The 19,330-nt window shown below is 40.2% G+C and overlaps 1 protein-coding gene across 1 annotated transcript in view; it reads right to left on the reverse strand.

The window, feature by feature from the left end:
* The window catches only part of LOC112053811 (uncharacterized), a 74,544-nt gene that overhangs the window by 4,566 nt on the left and 50,648 nt on the right, over positions 1–19,330 (reverse strand). Inside the window, exons 4-12 of the mRNA XM_052889507.1 lie at positions 6,672–6,876; positions 6,032–6,207; positions 5,378–5,554; positions 4,513–4,684; positions 3,272–3,395; positions 2,084–2,652; positions 1,046–1,173; positions 426–504; positions 76–236 (exon numbers count right to left, since the gene is read on the reverse strand). Of these exons, the coding sequence (XP_052745467.1) occupies positions 76–236; positions 426–504; positions 1,046–1,173; positions 2,084–2,652; positions 3,272–3,395; positions 4,513–4,684; positions 5,378–5,554; positions 6,032–6,207; positions 6,672–6,876 (1,791 nt within the window). The remainder of the gene's footprint in view (positions 1–75; positions 237–425; positions 505–1,045; positions 1,174–2,083; positions 2,653–3,271; positions 3,396–4,512; positions 4,685–5,377; positions 5,555–6,031; positions 6,208–6,671; positions 6,877–19,330) is intronic.

The raw sequence follows: 19,330 nt of genomic DNA on the forward strand, positions 1-19,330 counted from the left end.
ATCGCATTAGATCGTTGATCATATACATAACAAGAAAGTAACGTCTACAATAATAGGTCTAAGTGTGGCAGTTACCTCGACGATCTCGTCGTCGCTGTGCGTGGAGGTGGGCCGGGGGTGGTGGATGCCGAAGTTGGTGACGGCGGGGGCGGCGGGGGCGGGGGGCGCGGGGCAGCTGCTCCCCGACAGCGGGGGGGAGGACGACGCCGAGTCCGAGCGCAGCGGGGGCACGGGCGCTGGGGACAAATGGATTTATATACTATTTGACAAGCCAAATTCGGCTCACTGTTGAGCACGAGTCTTCTCTCAGAATGATGGGTAAGGCTTTATCCGAACCCAAGACAACTCTATTGATAAAAGAATTAAGAGAGGTCGTCCAATTCCACTCCAATTTTTAAAATAGGTACGGTGGGTGCAGTACTCACGCGTGTGTCGCGCCGTCATCGGCCTGGTGGGTTTCACTCGCACGGCGCGCAGGGAGCTCCGCCCCGCCGGCCGGGACTTCTGAGGATACAAAAAAATATTTTTTTCTGCTTCCATTTCGTAATCGTACTCAATATAAATCCTCAAACCATATTACAAAGCTATTCATTCGTTTGGTAATATTCATCACCACACAATACAGTGCTTACCCCTGTTAAAAACCTTATGCACGTGTCGGAAAACGGTTTGACATCAAAAGGATGTAAGGGGCAAAACATTATTATTGAAGGAAAGTCTGTCAATTTAACAATTCCCACCAAGAATTACCAATAAACCCTCGAGGAGCAGAGAATAACCATGAGTAGAGTCCCGGACTTGTGACCGATGGATGTAGGGTTTAACCCTACTTTCATCGGTCACACTTTTTCTTCTTTTGTCACTAGATAACACTCCCCTTCTCCACTCAAGTCATTCTTCCCGTCTGGTGTAGACTGTGTGGTGTGGATCGAACGTCACAACAAGAGATATGACTCCCATTACTCACGGAACATTTCGTACTATCTCGGCAAATGACGACACGGAGGAACCGCGTGTCGGCGTTACCTGGAGACGGTCATGTTACCTGTTCTGCGGCGCTGGTGCCGTTGGCGTGTCCGTTGGTGTACTTGTCGCCGAGCGACGACAGACTCGACAGACTGTCGGTGGACTGGCTCTGCGACAGCTGCTGCAGGAACCGCGTGTCGGCGTTGCCTGGACACGAACAAAAAATTTAAATTAAGGATAACCATTAGGAGTCCCTCGATGGTATGAATTACAGGGTATTTGATGACTCAAGCTCAGTTGTTTGTTAGGCAGCGTGGACACCGTCACGCTGCTAGCCACGTTAGTGACTTTGTGCAATTATATCTTGTGTTGTAATTATTGTTTAGTGTGGACATGGAGAACGTGTCGGGAACGAAAGGTGAGTGTTGATGCAATCTAAAGGGGTCTCTTAAACCTACTCCCAAGGTCACAAGTCCGGGACCTGCTCGAGATGTTTCCTCTACAACAAAATGATGGTACAATCACTGTCGCTGGTACCCGACACGTCATATATAGTTTCGAATCAGAAACGGGAGATCCGCAGAAGAACCAAAGTCACTGACATGGCTCAGCGAGTCGAAAAACTGAAGTGGCAATGGGCACAAGGTTTGAAGAGCCGATAGACGTTGTGGTCCCAAGATGCTGGAATGGCGACCCTGCACCGGAAAGCGCAGTGTTGGTAGACCCCCCACCAGGTGGACTGACGACATCAAGCGAGTCATAGGGCGTTGCTGGATGCAGGCGGCTCAGTATCGTGATGTTCGGAAGTGCCTACAAAAGATCTATGTCCTGCAGTGGACTCCATCAGCTGATATGATGATGATGATGTATCTAAATGCCCCATTCTAGGATATTTTTGAATTGTGAAAAGAAAAAAAGCTTGAAAATAAAATGCATGATTCGGTACCTATTTGTAAATAACATTGTAAAAGGTAAAATGGTGATAAACAAAAAAAAAGGCTGAGTTTTTGTGGGCTCTTTTCGAAGCAAGGCGCGTTTGGAACCCTCTTAACTTTAATTTTATTTTATCTATCTAATATTATCTTTATAATGGAAAAATATTTCAAAGTTGTCTTACCTAATTGCAATTTCTGCGCCAACTCATTCAAAAACCTTGAATTCCCATCGTCCATATGTTTGTTGTCATTTGTCTCCAACAACTTCTGTGTCGACATATCGGACTTTAACTTCTGCGTCGACATATCCGACATCAACTTCTGCGTCGACATATCCGACATCGACATATTCTCATCGAATATCTTCACAACATTCTCCTTCAAACTAGGCTCTATCAATTTCTCTACGGGTTTTACGAAAATTTTCACAGGCTTATTTTCTCTATCTTCTTCTTTAGGAGGCAGTGATTCTAGAAACTCCCTGTTGAGTTCTTCAGCCGGTTTTGAAGTAAAGTTTACTTCTTCCTTCAACAACTCCCCCGTCTCATTGTCTAGGATGAGTTTCTCTTTCTTCGGCGATGGAGTTCTCAATCTCTTTTCAGGGAGAGTTGGTTTGTTGTCTATCTCTCGCGCGGGAGAGTCGGTGACGTCTATCGTGTCTATTGTCTTTGGTTCAGCCAGCTTGCCGTTGGGCATTTTCGGGAACTTTCTGCCGTTCCATCGCTCGTAGTTTTCGAATTGGAGTAGGTATCTGCGGAGAACATGTTGTCTCTTTTATATTTAAATTTTAACATTTATTGCTTATCGTCAACATGTCATTTGTTAGGGTACATTAAAAGGTAAAACGGAGCCGTATATGATCGCTTTGTTGTCTGTCTGTCGGTAATGATCTCAGAAAAGAGTGAAGGTATCGTGTTGAAGCAAAATAAGAAGATTCCATCGTATTATGTTGCAAGATACGTATATCTATACTCTCAAGGGAATCAACATGGCTTAACTTTCGTACAGTGGCTTACATCTCCTACAATGGCTTACCTCATACAATGGCTTACATCTCACATAGTGGCTTACCTCTTACACAGTGGCTTACCTCTTACAGTGGCTTACCTCTCACACAGTGACTTACGTCTCACTCTCATACAGTGGCTTACCTCTCACAAAGCAGCTTACCTCGCACACAGTGACTTACCTCTCACTCTCATACAATGGCTTACCTCTGAAAGTGGCTTACCTTTCACACATCAGCTTACCTCTCATACAGTGACTTACCTCTCACACAGTGACTTACCTCTCACACAGTGCCTTACCTCTCACACAGTGACTTACCTCTCACACAGTGCCTTACCTCTTACTCTCACACAGTGGCTTACCTCTCGTACAGCCGCCGCACTCTGGACGCCTTCTCGTTGTAGCTCCGTCGCCAGAACTGTCCGCGACACGCCGCCTCGTACCCGCCGCACGACACCGCCGCCGCGTACAGGCTGCGCAGCGACACTGCGGCGACAACCATTCATCTTATACCCACTAATTAGGAAAATGGTTTTTTTTTAATTCTTTACAAGTTAGCCCTTGACTACAATCTCACCTGATGGTAAGTGATGATGTAATCTAAGATGGAAGCGGACTAACTTGTTAGGAGGAGGATGAAAATCCACACTCCTTTCGGTTTCTACACGACATCGTACCGGAACGCTAAATCGCTTGGCCACCCTACCGACAAAGACGTACCGTCTTTGTCGGTAGGGTGGTAAGTAGCCACGGCCGAAGCCTCCCACCAGCTAAAAAGCTAAAGGGTTGTTACTGATATAAGAGCGATGTGGAATCTATACTAATATTATAAAGCTGAAGAGTTTGTTTGTTTGTTTGTTTGATTGAACGCGCTAATCTCAGGAACTACTAGTCCGATTTGAAAAATTCTTTCAGTGTTAGATAGCCCATTTATCGAGGAAGGATATAGGCTATATTTTATCCCCGTATTCCTACAGGAACGGGAACCACGCGGGTGAAACCCCGCGGCGTCTACTAGTATATAATAATACCCAATAGGCTACTTGCCTCTTTTGTAAACAGTGTTTAAACTGAATTATGGAAGTATTATAAGCTATATTTTATTTTGTCCCGTCAATAATAACCAGTAAAAAATTTAATATAAATGAAAAAATATCTACGTGAAATTTTTGCCGCCGAAACACAGCACATTAGCAAGTGACGTCATTCATAGAGATAACAGCGTGATTGGCGTTTGCAGTGATGTGATTATATCGCGTCACCGCAAGCGCCAATTACAAACCGATGCCTTGTAGCGAATGGCGTTACACTTGATGATTGGCGTTTGCGGTGACGTGATAAAAATATAATTTTGTTTTATAAAAATATTACAATTACGAGATTATTTTCATAAATAAAAATTTGATTAGAGTTTCTAGGCATCTAAACTGCCTATATGCAAAATTGATGTCACTTATACAAACTACAAACGATACTAAATACATGAATCTGTATAGTTTTGTTTAAATTTTAGTTATTCTCTTTTCGACAATTGAATTTTATGTGACTGTCAATAAGGAGAATACAAAAAGAGTGATTTTGGGAATAAGTTCTCAATTCTCACCATTTTTAACACTATGCGATATCTTCAGCACCTCCCCCTTCCTGCTGTAGAACTCCCGCAGCGTCAGCAGGAACGCCTCGTCCTTCGCCACCTCCTCGGGCTTCCTCTCCACCTCCTCTTCCTCATCGCTCTGCTTCTCTGGGCCGTTGCGGAGGGAGAGTCTTCTAGGGGTCTGGGGGGGCAAAGGATCAATGAGCACTTCTTCTTTAGGGCTATCATCATATATCAGCCGATGGACGTCCACTGCAGGACATAGGCCTTTTGTAGAGACTTCCAAACTTCACGATCCTACATCCGCCTTTGATGTCGTCAGTCTACCTAATCGGCGGCCGACCCCTTTCTAGTGCGGGGTCGCCATTCCAGCACCTTGGAACCCCAACGTCCATCGGCTCTTCGAACTATGTTACGACTAACTATAACTATGACTTAAAGGCTATACAGGCTAAAGTTTTAGTAGCAATAGAACTGTTTGTGACAAAAATCGATAAAAACTACTACCAAGCGACACTGCTGTGTTCTAGTCTGAAGAGTATAGTTGCTCGTCTAATTACAGTTATGTGCTGCCCATTTGGAGTACGGTTTATAGTACGTGTTGCTTACATGTCAACTTGCTTTGACAGAATAGCGAAACTCCCTAAAAATTGGAATTCATACAGGTTGTTGATATCGAATCAGATCCAGTCGTCACGTCAAAAACATTTCTCGTCAGTGTTTGCATGTGGATGCAATGCTATACCCTCGTAACTCTAAGAGCCGTTCCGCAATTGAGGAGCGTTGTAAGCTCAATCTCCCCTCTCTTCTAAGGAGGGAGGCCTGATGATGACGAGACCTAATGACGTCACATGACTGTAGGTGTAAGACTCACCCGGGTGTCGGGGGTGCGCCTCGGCTCGCTGTCGCTGGAGCGCGAGTCCGGCGAGCGGGAGCGCGACCGAGAGCGCGGCACCCTCCGCCGGCGCCCGCGCGGCCGCCCCTTCAGCTTCGGTGCGAGGTGGTTGCACACAAACTCGTGTCCTTCCAGCTCCGGGTACTCGAACGTGTCCTGGAAAGAATCGAATGATTTCTTCACAAACAATTCTTCGTCATGTCCACAACAATTCCTGATTGATTTATTCGATTTATGTCAGGATGAGGATATATTGCGACATATTTGTCTGATAATGCAATGGACTTTGTTGGAACTTGATTTTCATAAAAAAAAATTTAAAAGACAACTTCTGAGGTTATTTGTAGCTTTTCTCAGAAATTAATTTTATTATTCAAATTCAAAATTCGTTAACTTCAAGATACCTTTTTTATTATAAATAGAAAAAGGTTTTAGTTTACTTATCCTTATCGTTACATTTCCGCGTTGGACATCTGAGAGGCTGATCTGATCCTTTGCGCAAAAAGTGAGCCCTTCTGTCACCAGTCAGGCGAAATAATTCGGAGGTAATAAGTAGGCTTAAAATCGAACTTCACTGTTTGAAGTTACTGTAACAGCTCTGAAGGCAGATTCGTGGTGCATTATTTCACTTACCTTACAGTACAATATCCTAGTGTTCTTGGTGGGCGCGGCATATCCCCCCAGCGCGGCCACCAGCGAGTCTCGAAGCCAGTCAGCCTGGATGCCCTCCAGCCGCGCCAGCAGCGCGCGGTAGCGGCAGTAGCGCGGGTAGGAGAACACCACCACGCCCGGCGCCTCCACGTCCACGGCTGGGGAAAAGGTGCCATCACAATCAGACAAGGGTAAAAGATAAAGAAGAAGTTATACCGTTCGGTCGGCTGTTTTGCGATGTTTTGTCCGGTGCCTCGTCTAGAAACCACCACTAGGTGATTACAAAATTAAGAAAACTAATGTCGAACAAAGGTTATGATTCACAACATTTGTCAGGACAACTTAATTAACAAATCAAACTGTATCCAAAATAAGACCCTAGAATGGCAGAGAATGACCTTGAGTGAAGTCACGTACTTGTGAACGATGTGTGTAGGGTTAAAGGATCCTTTGACTGTTAACAAACACTCCCCTTTTCCACTCAAGTCACTCTCCCCGCCTATCCCAAGTGACCCATAAAGAATTACACAACAAGAGATGCGGACGGCTCGAACGCCACGAGCACACTGAAGCCGTCCGCACTGCGAGTCGTTGCGACGCGGCGATAACATTCGGCACTCACACATGGCGCTCTTCTCCCGCTCCACGTCGCTGAAGTCCAGCCGCGTGTGGTGCAGCGGCGCGGAGGGCTGAGGCTGCGCGGGCGGCGCGCACGCCCCGCGCCACACGGCGCGCAGCCCCCAGCGCCAGCAGCGCCCCGCGCACACCCAGCTCGGCAGGTCCTCGGCGCGCACCACCACCGCCTCGTTGATGGCCAGCACCTCGTCCTGCGGAGACACCATACCCATGAGCATTCTGATTATCTTCCCTTCAACAGAAGAGTTTGCCAACCTGCACGTCAGTTCGAAAACTTTGACATAATACGCAATTGAGATTCTGAAGTGGCAATGAGCAGGCCACATAGTTCGAAGAGCCGATGGACGTTGGGGTCCCAAGGTGCTGGAATGGCGACCCCGCACCGGAAAGCTCAGTGTTGGTTAGTTTTCGAAGCGTTTGCGATAGTAGACAGAGAATCGGCATGACACATGGCTACAGGCCCAGCCCCCCTAGCTAAGTAGCATGTCGATTCTCTTTCTACGATCGCAAACGCTACGAAAACTAGAAAAATGTATGGGAACTGTCGATAGCAAATGTCATTCCCATACATATATTCTAGTATTCGAAGCGTTAGCGATCGTAGAAAGAGAATCGACTCACCACTTAGCTTAGGGGGGCTGGTTATAAACTACACAGGATGTCCTGTAAATTGCACGACAGGCTTTACAAACTAATAGCCAATGTGAAGGCCTAATTAAATATAGAGATTGTAAAGTAGGTACAGGAATAACATATAGCCTACGTTACTCGCTGATAATGCAGCTTTCCATAGGTGGAAATTTAATTTTTTTTTGGAGTTAAATTAACAAACGAATTAAAATCAACAAAAATGAAAGACAGGTAAACAACCGCGGTATACTATATGTGTAGAATGATCAGTAAGTGGGAATAAATCCGGTCGATTCGTGCGAGCGGCGGCAGGGGGGGAGAGGGTGGGGCGGGGGCGCACTCGGGGAATAGCATTTTAATTTATATATTTTGTGTCATAAATCATAATATGAAATAGGTACTTCAGTAATTTAGTCAATGTATTCATACATACATATACATATTTATTAAATACATTTTAGTTAAATTTTTTTTTTACTATCTCTCTCCAGTTTCTTTATAATTTTCTACAAAATACATATTGCAATTTTCGCATAAATGGTTCCCTGGGAAGGGCGTGAATTATTGTACTATTTATTTATTTTTTTACACAAAAGTGTAATGTCCATTCTATTTAATATGCTTTTTCGATCCACGGTTCAGTAAGTGGTTGTTAATGATTTATTTATTTATTAAAGAAAATGTACTGGTATCAGAATATGAATTTTAAAAAAAATATCTTAATATCATCATTATCAGCTTATTTTAAAGGCTACTCCATATCCTCTCTTCTTATAGGAGAGGGGCTCAGACCAATTATAGAAGGACCTGTATCGCACTCATGGTCACAAACAAAATTGTCTGTCATTTTCTGAAGAAAACGAGCTTAGATTTGATATATATCTTATACTAAACTAGAAGTTTTTGCCCGTTTTTTACACAATTCAACTACACAAAAAGGTATTTTTACGAGCTGTTTAACCGACGAACACGATTACAACTATTTAACATCGATACTATAGAGACAGTTTTTATAATCGCATTAGATCGTTGATCATATACTTTGACAGAACAGTAACGTCTTGCGAGGCAGGTCCTATACAATAATTGGTTTGAGGAGAGGGGATATGGATCTTAAGCTTACCAAGCTACTCTAATAACGGTCGGTGGGCTCTGAGTGATAAAAATAGGGTGAAAATGACATAGGTTCCTAATTTCCATCGTTCCTATTCTTTATTTTATCCCTTTTTTAAGGTTCCGTACGTCTGTCAAGAATCTTTATCTCAACGCGTGGAGGTATCAAGTTGAAATTAAAAACATAATATTCTCAAATTTACGACCGGCCTGTGAAAATATCAAACTTAAAAGTTAACGTAAAAAACAGATTCGAACGTTTATGTTGTAAAGCCTCGTATTTCGGACACTCTCAAGGAAGTTCATTTTTACAAGGTAAGTACTTTCCGTTGACCTATAACTATGAATTTTGGCAAATAATACCGTGTAATAAGTATAGGAAAAAATATGAAATTTTCAATCATAATAAAGGTAAAGCTAATACGTAGGAATAAAAATATTTGCATTATATGTATTTTGGATTATAAATAGATAAAAATTCAAGTGGAGTCCGCCCCTGCGTCTCTAAACGAAGCAAGGGGGCGAACTAAAATTGCTTTCAAATAAGTAACGCGCGGCCCTACTCTGGTCACTGGCGAAGCTATGTCGTTGCGATATCGCAACCATCAACATCAAGTTTATCTTTTTGATATAAGTATAGTATATATCTATACTAATATTACAATGAGGTCAAGTTTGTGGTGTTGTAGGGTGGTAATCTCTGAATCTACAAAACCGTTTTTTAAAATTATTTTATGAATAGCAAGCCACGTTATTAGTGAGTGCCACTATATTTTATCCCCACAATCTTACGGGAACGGGAACTACGTGAGTAAAACCGCGTAGCCTCGGCTGGTTTTCAATACTTTTTTAGCATAGTATGAGAAATCATGTCCAAGTCCACACTAATCACATAGCTTCGCGACAACCCTTCGAAAAACAATGTTAAAGACCACACCTAAAGAGTCTCTAACAAAAGGTTGCCACTTAAAGTTATATTTGCAGATTTAACGTCATTTTCGGTAGTCAGATTCGCGAATAACGATATTTTTCGGGTTGCATTTTTTAAATCCTCGAATAGTTAAAACGGGAAAAAAAGCGCGAATAAGGAGCTTTTACTGCATGTCTGCCAATGCCAATCCACATTGGGCCAGCGTGATTGACTATTGACCTAACCTCTCATTCTGAGCAGTGGCGTGCACTTCATAGATGCATAAACGCAATGCATACCCTGGGGATTCACTACGTACCTGTATTGAAGGAGGAATTTCTCATTTTGTACAATTTGTATCTAAATTCTTAAATTAAAAGTTAAAAATCTTGTGCACGACACTGATTCTAAGAGGAGACTAGTGCTCAACAGTGAGCCGAATATGGGTTGTTAATGTCTCGTTTTATTCTATTATAGTCAAATGACAATTTGAAACTTTGTTTTTATTGCAGTAACAGTTATAGTCCAGAATAAGTCATCCAATTTGCGACGCGCTTCGCAGAACGTTGAAAAGTAATTCCACTTCAACTACTTATATGGAAAACTTGTTTGTCTGTTTGTATGTTTTTTTATTAAAGTAAGGTGTACAACTAAACATAATATTGTAGTTTGCATAGAAATATAAATACAAATATGGTAATTACAAAAAAAACGTGGCTTACTTCCCTATAATGTGACAAAAACAACAAATAAATTCAAAACGAACAAACTTTCACGGAATTAAGTTTGACTTTAATAACAACTAGCGGACGCCCGCGACTTCGTCCGCGTAAATTTCGATGTCAACTTTACTACTACCCCTACCCTACCCTACCCCTACCCTACCACTACCCCAACCCTACCCTACCCAACCCCTACCCTACCCCAAACCTACCCCTATCTTACCTACACCCTACCCCCATCCTACCCCTACCCTCCCCGTACCCTATCCCTTTCCTACCCCTATCCCACCCGTACCCCTATCTCACGCCTATCCTACCCCTACCCTACCACTTACCTTTCCTACCCGTATCTCTACCCTACCACTACCCTACCTCTACCCCTACCCTGCCACTACCCTAAACCCGGCCCTAAACCTACCCTACCCCTACGCTTCCCTACCCGTACCCTACCCTACCCTACCCTACCCTGTAACTTCTCTATCTTACTCCTACCCTTAGCAAAATCGGTCCAGTCCTTCGAGAGTGGTGGTATGACCAAGAGAAATAGAGACTTCTATGCTAATAATATAAAGAGGTAGTTCGTGTGGTTGTAGGAGGTAATCTCTGGATCTACTGGACCGATTTGGAAAATTGTTTTACCAATAGAAAGCTACGTTATTTGCGAAAATTGTTTTACCAATAGAAAGCTACGTCATAGGCTATGTTTGATCCCCATATTCACACGGGAACGGGAACTACGTAAATGAAAGCGCCGGTCGTCATATAGCGGAATTTCTGCGTCTTTTAGAAATTTTGTATTATCTCCGAAACTATTTAAGTAATTAACATACTATAAAGGGCAAATCTTATCTCCATAATATCCTTGTGATTATTAAATAATTTATTTTAATAAGGATTAAAGTTTAGTTGTATAAATAATGACGTAAACCTAAGTATATAAAATTAATAATTTTTAAAACACAGAAGGTACTTTATCTGCTTATATATAGAAGATAGATATATGGTGTCGCGGACTTTTTTGTAGAACTTTTAAAGATACATAAAGTCTCCATACATTAATTTCAATTTAAAACAATAGTTAGGGCAGCGCATGCGAATAAGTCTGTTTAAGAGGATTTTCAGTCCGACCTGTATGACAAAAACTGTGATAATTAGGCTAATATATATGATACCAATATAAAATATAGCCTAAAGCACTCCCCGATAATGTAGCATTCTACTGGTGAAAGAATTTTTAAAATCGGACCAGTAGTTCCGAAGATTACCCCATTTAAAAAATGTGACAAACTTACAAACTTACAAACTTTACCTCTTTATAATATTAGTATAGAAGTATAGATTAGTATAGATTAGTCGACGCCTCGCGGTTTCACCCGCGTGGAATTCAGTTTTTCTTAAATCCCTTGGGAACCATAGACTTTTCTGGGAGGAAAAGTAGCCTATACACATAGGCTACTTTTCATTAATCCAGAGTAAAATATATTTCCATTCCAAATTTCAGCCAAATCGGGTCAGAAGTTGCACCGTTAAAGAGTAACAAACATCCAAACATACATCCATACAAACTTTCGTTTATAATATTAGTAGAATATTACTTCTTTAAATACAAGCTATCTGCCAATGAAGATCCCGTCAAAATCGGTTCAACCGTTTCCGACATTAGCCGGAACAAACTGACAGACAAAAATCTTTTTTTTAATAAATACGGTATAATTATAGGTACTTTGTAACCACTCAGTAATTGAATTATTTATTTATTTGAATTGAATTATTTATATACACTATTTTTTTTGAATGTAATTAAGATAGTCATCTGTACAAAAAGACAATCCCTAATACGTTTATATACGTAACGCACACATAGCAACGTGTGTACAGTATACACACACGACCCTACAACATGTGAGTCACGTTTGTAGGCAAACAAGGTGACTGTATACAGCGTGATCCGAGTTTTAAAATTGATTCATTTTAATTTAATTTTAATAATCTTCTGTAAATTATAATTGCCTCTCACATAAGCACATTCACACATTTATTTATAACATATTCATTTGATATTTTTTTTTATTGTTTATAAGTTAGCCCTTGACTACAATCTCACCTGATGGTAATGGAAGCGGGCTAACTTGTTAGGAGGAGGATGAAAATCCACACCCCTTTCGGTTTCTACACGACTTCGTACCGGAAATCGCTTGGCGGTACGTCTTTGTCGGTAGGGTGATAACTAACTACGGCCGAAGCCTCCCACCAGCCAGACCTGGACCAATTAAGAAAACCTTAATCGGTCCAGCCGGAAATCGAATCCAGGACCGCCGTGTTGTAAATCCACCGCGCATACCACTCACAATCAGGTTATCATCATTATCAGCCGATGGACGTCCACTGCTGGACATGTAAGTATAAACTTCCACACACCCCGGTCTCGAGCAGCATCCAGCGGCTCCCTGCAACCCGCTGGATGTCCTCGGTCCACCTAGTGGGGGGTCGCACAGGCAGGTGATAAATTACAAATACATGTTGTTTTGATTTAGTTTCCTACGCAAATGGGCCTTTTGTACACCTTAATGTTACAATCATAGCTTCTGCAATCCTTAACGAAATTTTTTGTCATGTCATGTCAAATTCGGAGCATCCTGTAGAGGTCGCACGCACACAGGCGCGCGCAATTGATAGCTCGCGATCTATTCGGTGCAACAACCGCGTAAGGCGGCGGACACACCAGGCTGAATTATAATTATTTATTCTAAATTATCATAAAACTTAAATTAGGAAATTATATTTTATTTAATATTATACAAAAAACATATATAAATGAAGCCTAACCAATATCGACATATTATTCACGTGTATATTGTAATAAAAGTAATAAAAAAATATTTAAGAAAATGAAATTTCCCAAAAGTCGTCGTTTTCAACCCACATTGGGCTCACTGCTGAGTTCGAGTCTCCTCCCAGAATGAGAAGGGTTAAGCCTCTTTGACACGCAGAGAATTGAGAAAATTCTCTGGTACGCAGGTTTCCTCGCGATGTTTTCTTTCACCGTTTGAGACACGTGATATTTAATTTCTTGAACTGCACACATGCAAAATGCACATGCACAGGTTCATGCCCCGGACCGGATTCGAAACCACACCCTCCGGAATCGGAGGCAGAGGTTATATCCACTGTGCACAAAAGTATTCATGATAATTTAAAGAAATTTTACTTTTTGACGATTTTTATGTCTTCTACATAAGATAAAATTACCACACAGAAAATAAAACAGATACTGAATTGAAAGAATCATATGTTAGCATGGATCTTCTGTGATCCATGCTAACATATGATTCCATCGTATGACCACATGACAGAGAGAAAAACTCCGTTACTAGTGACCACAGGTGTAGGGTTAAGCCTTTAACAGTAGTTTACACCCCCCTTCCCCACTCGTGTGTATCTGACTCTCTGCCCAGCCAAATTTAGTATCATCATTTTCTAAATAAGCGAATAAAAACTATGTTTGTCACCAAAAGCCTCCTTGCGATTAGCTGCTTGCCTAACTGTAAACTATCCAATCGGCAAAGTCAAAGGGAAGCTTGACCGGGTCCGTCAGTGATAGATAAATAACTTTGTCACACGCCTAAGACATTGTCAATTGTCACCGAGAGTGTTACATGTCTCTTTGACACCTAAGTTCCCTCTCGTTGGCGGTCGACTCGCAGATCAAGATTTAAATGTAACCGGACGTTAATGGCTGTCTTTAAACTACTTATGTTTCTATTAACATAATTATTTATTATATTTATATTATGCGTATTCATTAACAAACGTATACCTCGACTTCGCCTGCGGGTGTAAGTATCAATAAATATATGTATACTAATATTTATTTAGTATAATATTTACAGAAAAAGGTAAAAGGAGAATGCCTCCGTGGCGCAGTGGTATGCGCGGTGGATTTACAAGACGGAGGTCCTGGGTTCGATCCCCGGCTGGGCAGATTGAGATTTTCTTAATTTGTCCAGGTCTGGCTGGTGGGAGGCTTCGGCCGTGGCTAGTTACCACCCTACCGGCAAAGACGTACCGCCAAGCGATTTAGCGTTCCGGTACGATGCCGTGTAGAAACCGGAAGGGGTGTGGATTTTCATCCTCCTCCTAACAAGTTAGCCCGCTTCCATCTTAGACTGCATCATCACTTACCATCAGGCGAGATTGTAGTCAAGGGCTAACTTGTAAAGAATAAAAAAAAAAAAAAAAAAAAAATGCCAGATCCTGACCCAGTGATAACTCAGAATAGGGATGATGACAGATGACAGACAAAAAAATGTCACATTTAATGTTAGGAAGCTAAAATTTTTTTCTATTTACGATAAAAAAAATTTGATAGATTTTGAAATTTTATAATCTTATTTATTTTGCAAATATCCAAACGTTCTTTGCTTTTTCTGTATGTTGTGTAATTATGTTATGTAATTAGTTAACATTGACCTTATTTACCCGAATGTATCATAAAAATCAATATATTCAAACCTAGTCATTATCCCCATTTTGCGGATATCATGCATATTTGCATAAATCATTTTTACTGTAAAACTCCGGAATAAAAATCTTCCAAAAAAAGTAATTAAATCCATTACGTTATTTCCTCATACATACAGGCAATGTCCTTGGTGGTGTTTGGAAAGCTAAGCCGTTTTTAATTCCTCATACATACAGGCATTGTCTTTTGTTGTGTTTGAAAAGCTAAGCCGTTTTTGACAATTATTTTACCACTAGAAAACCACTTTATTCGTGAGTATCATAGGTTATATTTTATCCCCGTATACTCACGGGAACGGGAACTATATGCGGGTGAAACCACGGGGCGTTCGTAAGTTAAATAATAAAATGAATAAACAAACACCGTCACACATCCGCTGTATTAGTAGATATTATGTAAATGAATAAAATATGTAGGTCGCAATAATGTATTAGTAGGCATGAAGAAAACGCCTACCATGGGAAATTTTATTTGTGAATACCTTGTCTCAGTCCACACTGTTTAATTTGAAACTTATATTTGTTTTATTACCAACTTAACAAGGAGGAGGTTCAAATTGGCTGTATATTTTAATAATGCTTGTCTTCCGAACCGGCAAAGACATTATTAAAATAATTTTTGGATTTTTTTTTTATTTTGATTTAATCATAAAGTAGTGCATATTGCGTATGCATAATTATATATTAATATTATTTATATGAATTATCAGTTTCTTTTTCAATTACACATAATATGGTCTGGGCGGACGATACAAGTTTGCGTCAAAATATATCCTGTTACTCAGTGGCGTTTACAAGGTTTTTAATTAAGGTAAGCACTATACATACAGATTTAATTATAATTTAATAAAAAGGAATATTCATTTTCCTAGATAGATTCAAAACAAACAAGGAAGGCCGTGAATAATTGCACCTGTGCACTGATATTACACGCTGATAATGTAGCTATCCACTGGTATTTTTTTTTAATTGGTTCACTTATTTAAACGTAAAAGTATACCAAATAAACTCATATTCACATCTGTACTAATATTATAAAGCTGAAGAGTTTGTTTGTTTGACTGAACGCGCTAATCTCAGGAACTACTGGTTCGATTTAAAAAATTCTTTCAGTGTTAGATAGCACATTTGTCGAGGAAGGCTATAGGCTATATTTTATCCCCGTATTCCTACGGGAACGGGAACCACGCGAGCAGGTACGAACTACGATACAAGTACAGAGTATGGGAAACAATGCTGTGACACTGAAGATAACTCAGATATTATGCAAATTATATTAATATTAATAATAATAACACAGTGTAGTGTGCACACGGCCTTACAGACATAAATTCTCAAACGCAAAATGGCGTCGCAGGGGAGGGGGAGGTGCGGGACGGAGCCTGGGGCCGCTTGACCGACTGCGAAAGGGTTACTACATGACAATGTATTTAAACTGTTACATTTATTCGTAAATAAAATCAATATAATTAATTTCAATTCAATATATTATATTGATTTGAAATAACTTAGTTGAACATGATTAATAAAATTAAAATATATTACAACTAGCGGACGCCCGCGACTTCGTCCGCGTGGAATTTAGTTTTTCACAAATCCCTCGGGAACCATGGCTTTTTCCAAGATAAAAAGTAGCCTATGTGTTAATCCAGGCTATAATATATCTCAATACCAAATTTCAGCTAATTCGTTTCAGTAGTCGAGGCTTGAAAGAGTAACAAACATTCATATCATCAAAATCATCAGTTTTCGCATATTTCGGGAAACCATGGATTTTTTCGGGATAAAAAGTAGCCTATGTATTTATTAATCCAGAGCAAAATCTATTTCCATTCCAAATTTCAGCTAAATCGAAAATGAATAATCGATTCTTAAGGAGTAAACTTCAAAACATACGCATTAAATTGAGAAACTTCCTTCTTTTTTTTAAGTTGGTTTAAAATAACTGACTCAGTAGCGATCATGATCACGACATTGGATGTTAATGTTAAGTCGGTGAACTACTAGTAACGCAAGCGAAGCCGTGCAGAGAAGCAAGCGATGTCGCCAACAATGTAGCACTGCGGCGGATATCAATTAACTTTGGCGATGGTCGAATAATAAACATTCATTAAATACGGCGTGCTATTACACCTCATTACTGCTGCTCGACTTTACTGACGTTACATTGTAAGTGCAGTGATTCCTGAGTGGGTTCCGTAGAAAAATCACCAGCGATCCCCGAAATTATTGGAACGAAGTTCCTTATCGCGCGATGCGAAAGGGGGCTAAACGGAATAAATTAAGACCAAAAAGTTGTAACGACACTTTTTACCTGACTGCGTAAGGAGAGTAATGTTTTTGGTATAGTTGTAAGCCGTGACATGAAGACAGCTGCTGAGCTCCAAGGTCCTCAAAAGGCCCCCCAACTACAAAAGCCTACCCGACTCTAAAAGGCACCCCGGCCCCAAAAGGCACCCCGACCCCAAATTTGAATTTCGAAGAATTAATGGGATGGGTTGGAATGGAATTGGATGCGATAGCTATAGTGATAACGATATCTATAGCGATAGCGATAGCGATGATAGCTATAGCGAACTTTGTTCCATCCGGATCTCTGGTGTCCCTTGACACCTCCCAACTTTTTTTTAAATTTTAAATTACATATTATTTTCGCGAATTTAATTTTGGCCGTTAAATCATTTACCCACCTTTATTAATTGCCACAGGAATATTTTGATTTTGATATTGACTTGCTAATTGTGTACAGATTGTTGCCCCAATAAAAAAAATCTGGTCTAAAATGGACCATCTTCTTCGTACAATACAAACACATAACCCTCTTTCTACAGTCGGTTAAAAAAAACATACAATGTAACACAGTCCGTCCCTGGCGAGCTGTGAGATGGGAGCGAAAACAGTGACGCGACAGTTTTGATACTTGCGCCGTTTGGGAATAGAAGAAAAATATCATTTTATTATATAACCTAATGAAAAAATAATAGGGCTTTTAGAACTCCATTCGTCCAGTTAGCTAAGATGTCCTGGGTTTGAACCCTGGGTCGAGTTATGAAATATTGAAAAAACTAAATTGATTGAATATTGAGAAAACTTTGCTTTCATGCAATTTTTTGGCTGATTAGTTACCACCCTACCAACAAAGACGCACCGCCAAGCGGTTTAGCGTTCCGGTACGATAATCGTGTAGAAAGCTAAAAGGGTATGAATTGTCATCCTATTCCTAACAAGTTAGCCGGCTTCCATCTTAGATTGCATCATCACTTACGATCAGGAGAGATTGTAGTCAAGGGTTAATTAACTTGTAAAGAAAAAAATAAAAAAATTAAGGAATTCTCAGTTCTTCGGCAAATTTTCTCAACCCAGAGTTGCAAAAGTTAGTGGTGTTATACGGAAATTAGTTAGTTACGTTAGTTTTTACGGAATATAGAAAATTTAGTTGTATATTCATTCACTCTACATCACACTAATATTATAAAGGCGAAAGTTTGTGTGTAAGTATGTTTGTTCCTCTTTTACACTGCGGCTACTGCAGCGATTTGGCTGAAATTTGGAATGGAAATAGTACTAATACTTTTCATCCCGGAAAAATCCATGGTTACCGCGTGGTTTGTGAAATACTGAATTCCACGCGGACGAAGTCGCGGGCGTCCGCTAGTTTTAATATACGCCGGTAAGAAACGCATTGAAAGCGACACATTTTTTCCTTACAGTGCACAAACGCTGTCAGTCGGTTCTTGTTACATTACATGACTCATAAAAACATATGACGCTGAGGTATTCAACATATTCGCATTAAACAGTTGGTACCCATCCCTCCTTAAAAAGCGAGATGACATAGGTTCTACACCTACAAAGTACAAGACCACAAAGTCAAGAGTACGCGATAATTGTGACGCTTTTTTATTTATATCTTTTGTTCCTAATGTCTTTAGAGCGAGATCAGTATTTACTATTTAGTACCTAACTTTTTTTTCTTCTCTCCAAAATCGAAAAAAGCTTTTGATTTTATACGACAATTACTCAACGGAAGTTCAAAGTTCAAACTCTAGTTTTTCCGGAGTTGAACTCGGCTCATTGAAGATTAGTGACTAGCCCCTATATGTCGCCTTAAATTGCGTACGTATTTAGTTTTTTAATCAAGTGAATTTTAAAAATAATTTTTAATCTATTCTTCGCTTGCTGTGGTAGCTTGTGGTAAATAATCATAATATTTTTTTTTACCTTTTTCATATCCGTATATTACCATAATAAGAAGTAAAATGTATCCTCACCCTGAATGCCGGTATCTTCTCAGCAGAACCTGCCTTCCGAACCGGTGGTAGAATCTTTACAAATAGTCAATTGTGCTTGTAAACTGAGCCTACTTGAAATAAATGAATTTTGAATTTTGAATTTTGAATTTTGAATAAAACTATCGAAATTGAAATGAGGTTGAGAGAGAACTGAGAGAAAATTGAATATATTTTTCTCTTTTTAACTGTGCCAGAGATACAGCTATATTAAACATACAACATACTACATTAATAATTTGAAGATGCCAACAACAACGCTCACAGCATGTGCAAAATACAAATCGTCTCGCTCTCGCGGTAATCTTTGCAAATAAAATATAAGTAGGTACCTACATAGTTGTAAGAATAAGCCTGATTAATGAGATATTAGAATTCAATGATTATTTATAAGCTTTGTCTTCAGCACATTTCCGCTCGACTTTGATCCTACTAACAACAGTTTAGTGTACAGGACATA

Source organism: Bicyclus anynana, chromosome 26 (assembly GCF_947172395.1).
Source record: "Bicyclus anynana chromosome 26, ilBicAnyn1.1, whole genome shotgun sequence".
Classification (NCBI taxonomy): Eukaryota; Metazoa; Arthropoda; class Insecta; order Lepidoptera; family Nymphalidae; genus Bicyclus; species Bicyclus anynana.